Source organism: Crotalus tigris, unplaced genomic scaffold, assembly GCF_016545835.1.
Source record: "Crotalus tigris isolate CLP2741 ecotype Arizona unplaced genomic scaffold, ASM1654583v1 scf7180000019478.12717781048:2074007, whole genome shotgun sequence".
NCBI classification, from domain to species: domain Eukaryota; kingdom Metazoa; phylum Chordata; class Lepidosauria; order Squamata; family Viperidae; genus Crotalus; species Crotalus tigris.
The window spans coordinates 1,334,276-1,340,373 of NW_024097560.1; the positions used below are offsets into that span (position 1 = coordinate 1,334,276).

Genomic DNA, 6,098 nt, shown 5'->3' on the forward strand with positions numbered 1-6,098 from the left:
TGACCAAGGTCTGGGTGGTGAGGAAGAGAAATCAAAACAATGAAGTAGAAATAGGGAACCAGAAGAAAGTTGAAGGTGGATGAGGAGGGGCTGAGTAGTTTGTAGATACAAGGACCCAAAAACAAATGGCAGGAAGAGAAAAATTTCCTTTATGTTTTGTTGCAAAACTGGAAGAGAGAAGAGAAAGTTTAGAACTGAGGTGAGAGCAAAATCCAAGCCAGGCACAAGGAGCCCAGATTAGGGAAATGGGACTTTCCAGTTTCTGAACATCCCACAACAGGATCTGGGCTGGGCCCAGAATACAATGTTTCTGCACTGGCCGATTGGTTCCAGGGATGCTACAACCACTGTTGCGTTTCAAAATGTTTAATTATTTTAAATGTTGATTGCTTAAGACTCCCCCTCCAGTCAACTCAAATTCAAACATAAACCCATCTCAAAAACAGTCTAGAAATCTTAATTCTCTAGCAAAATACAAAAAAGAGGAACTGTCTAGGTCTGTTCTAATGCTGAGACTTCACGCTTCAGTTGTTACTTTCTAGACATGATGGCTTCAAAAAAAGGAAACGAGAACTCTTCCTGTGGCAGAGGAGTAGCTGAATACGATCTTCAGGGTCTGGGGGAACAGAGAGGACCGAAGCCTTGAGCTCCTGGGAGGAAACCGAGTAAAATCTAACTAACAAATAATTTACATATTTCAGAATGTCTCCTTTCTTCACCCCTAACTTGATCTGCAGGCTGCAGAAAAACGCTAGGCAAAGTCTTGTTTTTAACAAGCCACAATAGTTCTCCAAGAAACGACAGTTTGCAAAATGTAAATGTTGGGTTTCTATAGCAGGCAAACACATGCATGCATGAGTCAGAGCGTTAGGTCCACCCAGATGAGAAGATACGGATGTACCGCAGATAGAGTCATCTGGGTGCAGAGGACCGTCTTGGAGAAGATCAAGAGGCTCTAAGAAGGTGGACCAGAGATGTCTGGAGCACCACAAAAGCACCCTGTTAATGCTCTGGGAGGAAGCTGTTCAGGGTTAGGTTGTCCGCCTCCGTCTCAGACGCTGTGTCCCCGAGAAGTTGTACCCGCTTCACCTTGGGATGCCTCCTCCTCCTCTCCTCCTCCTCCTCCTCCTCCTTTTCAGCAGAGAGCAGGGACGAGATACAGACCATCTCTGTGTGGTTGGCCTGGCCCAGTCTGTAGGCTCTCTTCTGACGCCACAACAGGATGGCCAGGACCCCAGAGCACACAATGAAGATGGCGGCCACCAGGGCCAGGAGAAGGATGGCCAGCAAGCACTTTCCCATCAGAAGGTTGATGTCCTTGGCAAAGGGAGATTCCCCTTGGGTGGTGGCTGAGGACCCCGATGTGGTAACACCCAAGCTTTGTCTTGGGGACCGTGTAGAAAAAGCCAAGGAGGTAGAGACCATTTCATCCAGCCATTTCTGTGTTTTATGGGGCTCAGGTGTGGCTGTTGCAAGGAGGGGTTTCGCCCTTGGATTTAGGCCTGGCCCACCTGAGTCCAAGCTATGGAGGGCTGTGGAAAAATCTGTGTCCTCCTCCAGAGTCTGAGATGTAGACAAGATTTCATCCAGATGTTGTGGCATTGCAGTGGAACCAGATGTAGCTGTTATGGGAAGAATTTTTATTTTTGACTTTAAGTCTGGCCCAGGAGAGTGTGGGATGTGTTTCTGGGTAGCTGTGGAAAACCCGGAATCGTCAATCAGATTGTGAGAGGACGCAGCAGATACCAGCTCATCCAAGAGTGCCAAACTAGGTGTGACTTTTTTTGACAAAGAAGAGAATCTGTCTTTTCTTTGGGGGACAGGCCTGGTGGTCTCAAAGTCTGGCTCCAATGTCTCTGTGGAAAGAGATGCCTGAGGGGGTTTGGAGGTGGCATCAACCAGCCACGGCCACGTCACAGTCGCTTCCTGGGGAAGAAGCTTGGATGCTTGGATGCTTGTCTTGGTTTTTGTTTCAGGCAGCATGTTCTTCGGGGAAGCTTTGAATGCAATTTTGGTCATAATCTCCACAGGAAAGGAGGTGGTCTCTCCCTGCAGAACCTTTGAGAGGCTTGAAGCTGTTGGAAGGGCTGGAGGCCTTTTGGCATGTTTTGTGATTGGTTCCTGTCTTTTTTGAAGGAACAACTGAGAGGATCCCTTACTTCCATCAGCTGCTGCTTTCCACTTCCAATCGCTTGTGTTGGCAGGAGACTCCACGTTCTTTGTGCTGGTGCCATCTTGTAGGCTCTTGAAGTCAGCAACTATGAGGAAGCCTGAGAGAACCAAGGGCAAGAAGAGCCAGCAGGAGGCCATTTTACCTGATGCAAGTAGGAGAAAGTAAAAGACATGGGTTATGAGGTGTCCACACAAATAATCACCCTCTACTTTTTCCTTCACAAAAACATCTCCAGCATAGCTAAGAAACCACGGGAGTAGGGGGCTCAACATCCAACTTACCCAGTGAACACAGGATGGGAAAAGGTCTTTTATCTAGAAGATGATGAAAAATTAAAGCAGGTCAAGGAAGATATCCGGAGCACTTGGGCTCCACCTTCCCCGTTTTAAGATCCTCATTTCTGAGAACAACTTTTCTGGCTTCATTTGGGCCAAGAGGGATGCTCACCAGAGAGAAGGAACAGTCATACTAATATTTACGTTACCCACCCCCATGGAGATACTTTTGTGGCATTCTTGCACATAGATGACGGCCAGAAGCACCACATAAGAAGCCTGGACAGTCCCTGTAAATCAGCTCAGAGTTTCAATTTCAGAGAATTCTGGAGGAGGACTGACTAAGAAAGTTTCCTATGAGTTTACCACAAGTTGCAGCCCAGCCTTGCTCTCTTTTCAGAGAGGTGGTTGTACCCACTTGCTCACTTCCGTAATGCCCCACAGCACTCAAGAAGGGAACACAAGCAATTGCCACCGGTGGAGCGAATTCAGTTCTTTAGAACTTGAAGTTATCAACCTCTTTGCACCGATCCACATATGGGAGGAGCACAGCACAAATGAAGTGAAGTTTCTTTGCTTATCTTCACTAAATCAGAGACCCCAAAGCAACTTTCAATCAGCCCCATCCCTGGGAATGAAGTTCTGGATTACACCTTCCGCAACCCAGTTTGCCTCCAGGAGCCTACCGCCTGGCCAGAACCCGAGGCTGCTTCTTCTCCCCACCACTATCATCCACCACCACAATGTCCTACTCTCAGGTGCCCCCCCTTAGCGAACCAGCTCAGCTGCCACCCAAAGGAAACTTAGCCAGGAGTGTAAACGGCCCTTTGGTCCAAGAGCTGGAGAAGACATCTGTGAGGGACAGAGGCTACCCTTAGCACTGGCTCTTCTGGCTGCCTGGTTCTCCTAGCCAGCGCCGAGAGAGAGATCCCCGCGCCTTCCCCTCCGGCTGAGACCGGCTTACCTGCTACGAGAGAAAACAGGAACCCTGTGTCAGGGCAGCATGAGAATGCGAAATCAGAAGAGCAGTTTGGAGGACACATGATGCAGCTTCCTTGGGGGGGGGGGGAGGAAGAAGGCTGTGCGTATGAGTAGCAAAAGAAGAACTGTGGTTATGAGACTTTGCACCAGATCAGGGCTCAGGAAGGGTGGCGTTGCGCTTTTATCAGCAAGGCGGTTCCGTGCTTGGTTTCTCTGCACTAAGAAGGTGCAGGACCAGCTCAGGATGGCGACACATCTCTTCACAGGTATGGAGGGGCCTAAGGCCAACCGTCTGGAGGGGGTCTCCAAGGACCACCATCGTGTAATGTCAAATTGGTCAAAATAAACCTGGAAGTTTCCAAATCAAGAGTTCCAGTGGCCAAGATGTCATATTGCTGTGCCAATCTGGAAGTGGTGCAGGTTTGGGGTGTAAGGAGTGACACTAGGCTGGGTAAGATGCACAGCATCTCGGGGTGGGGGCAAAGCCGTTGGGTGACCCCAGAGCACCTGGATTTTGAAGTAGGGCCAGCAGCTGATTTGCACACAAACAGCTGTGAGATTGCCTGCAACTAATCCAGCTGTGCTCGTCTGCTGCAGAGTTCCTGAATTTGGGGTGAAGAGCCTGCACAGCTGAGATTTCCTGCCATGCCTGGAGGGAAGTGACACCGATGTGTAATCCACCAAGTGTCACTTCCTAGAAAGGAGGCCACCTGTGAATTTTTGTAGGACAGGGAGATGCTGCATCCTGACACTCCCCCCCCTTTTCCTGGAAAGTAGCCCAGCAACCGTCTGATCTTCCTTCTTGCCTCTTCCAGAAGGGGGAGGAGGAACTACTTCTGGGAGCTGAGTGAGATCTTCTTCCAGGGGAAGAACACACGGTGTTCTCAAGCTTGTCCGTCTTGAGATGCACAAAGGTGTTTTCTCAAAACGGGCGTCCTAACTTGAGGTCTCAGCCTCAGCAGGACAGGTCAACTCCTCACTGTAGCAGAAGCCCCCCCCCCCCCCGGCCAGCCTCGAAAGGGAACACACTTTGATGGCTTGAGTTACACATTTGCCGAACCAACCAGTCACCCCCAGGGCTCCCAGTAGCCTCTTCCAGAAAAAGCTGGTGCACAATGTGGGTTTGGTACTTAATTTTCTTTTAATCATTTGAAATTGGAAGCAAGTATTTGGACATGACACAACGGGAGGTCTTCTACCAGCACACCCCCTCGGAGGCCATGGCTGGCCACGGTTTAGGCAAGAAGCTGCGGGCCCAGCATCACCCGTCCAGTTAAATGAAACAGCAATGGCCCAGGAAGCTTCTGAGGGACTTTCACCCGCCCTGCAAGAACCACACCAGGGTAACTAATACTGTTGGGGCAGAAGAGAGCACACATGTTTCTGAAAGAGAATGATCGCGTTCCTTCCCTCTTCAATAAGGAGATGCAACTGTGGCCCCTTTACGATCTGTGGACTACAACTCCCAGAATTCCCTCCACAGGTTGTAAAGGGGCCATAATTGCCCACCCCTGATCTCCAAACTTCTGCTGACTGTAAACACAAAACATGCCCGAAGGTGAAGCTGACCTGATGTACGTAACGGCTTTCTCCATCTTCGAGACTACAATTCCCAGAATTCTTGGTGTTGGCTGCGACTCTTGGGAGCCACAGTCCGGAAGATGCCAAGTTGGAAAAACTTAAGAGTTTGGCAGTGTAAATAATGAGGCCCTTTGAAAACTCTTCTCTAGCCCAAGGGAACCAGACTCCTCCAGCCTCCCCCAACTCAGGATTCACCACCACCAATATTCTCTAACTTTCCCACTCCTTCATATCATTGTTCTACACTATCTTATCTCGCTGGGTCTGCTGCCTCCAGCCCATTTCCTGCAAACGTCCCCTTATCTGTCCACATGACTTCTTTTCTCTAACCTTTTCTGGCCTTTTTAACGGCCACTTTAGGGACCCTCCCAAAACAGTGGATGAGAAAGGCAGCTCAGTGGGACTTTAACCCCCCATGAAGCTGTGTAGCAGCAGCCAGAGAGAGGTGCATGTGTGTGTGGAGGGGGGGGGTTGAACATGGTAGGCACATCATGCTTGGAGCAAAGAGACCAACTACCTTCCAGACTTAGGACTTTGAGCCCCTGGAGACTCTCTGAAGGCCCAGAAGGAATAGAATTGTTGGCTGAACAAAAGTCACAGGACGACATTAGAAATATTCATCCATGGATTAGCCTTTAAACTGCCCAAATCTATCTGTAACATTCCCCACGTTCAAAGCTGTACGACAGGCTTCTATCCCCATGAGGATCTTTCCTGAAAGGTCTCTGGCTTTTGACAGCATCGCATTCCCAGAATCCTTCTGGCGTTTTGACTCTGGGGCCCATCCAAGGTGCGTGCACGTGCACACACACACACACCAGGTTGCAATCTTTTCCCTTCTCAGCAATTGGTACACAGCACCGTGGCACGTGGCTCTCGCCCCCTGGGAACCGCTGAGGAGTCACTGCTGAGCAAGACCAGGAGCTTTGAGAAGGCAGCCTCTGCAAGACTCTGGGTGGGACGCTTGGCAAGAGGAGACCTGGGGAAGGAGGGAAGGAGGGAAGGCAGGGACGTCACCCCTCTTTTCACCGAGATCTGTTTTTGCATTCTGGAGAAGAAAGCAGCAGCCAGGGCACTGTTCCACCTGG

General features: G+C 49.9%; 1 protein-coding gene across 1 annotated transcript; it reads right to left on the reverse strand.

Moving 5' to 3' along the window:
* Positions 1 to 350: 350 nt before the first annotated feature.
* Positions 351 to 3,510, reverse strand: SELPLG (selectin P ligand). The gene is made up of 2 exons (XM_039362686.1): positions 3,413 to 3,510; positions 351 to 2,315 (listed from the first exon to the last, which is right to left on the reverse strand). The coding sequence occupies exons 1-2, from the start codon at positions 3,489 to 3,491 to the stop codon at positions 1,003 to 1,005; spliced, it is 1,392 nt and encodes a 463-aa protein (XP_039218620.1). The 5' UTR covers positions 3,492 to 3,510; the 3' UTR covers positions 351 to 1,002.
* Positions 3,511 to 6,098: the final 2,588 nt, after the last annotated feature.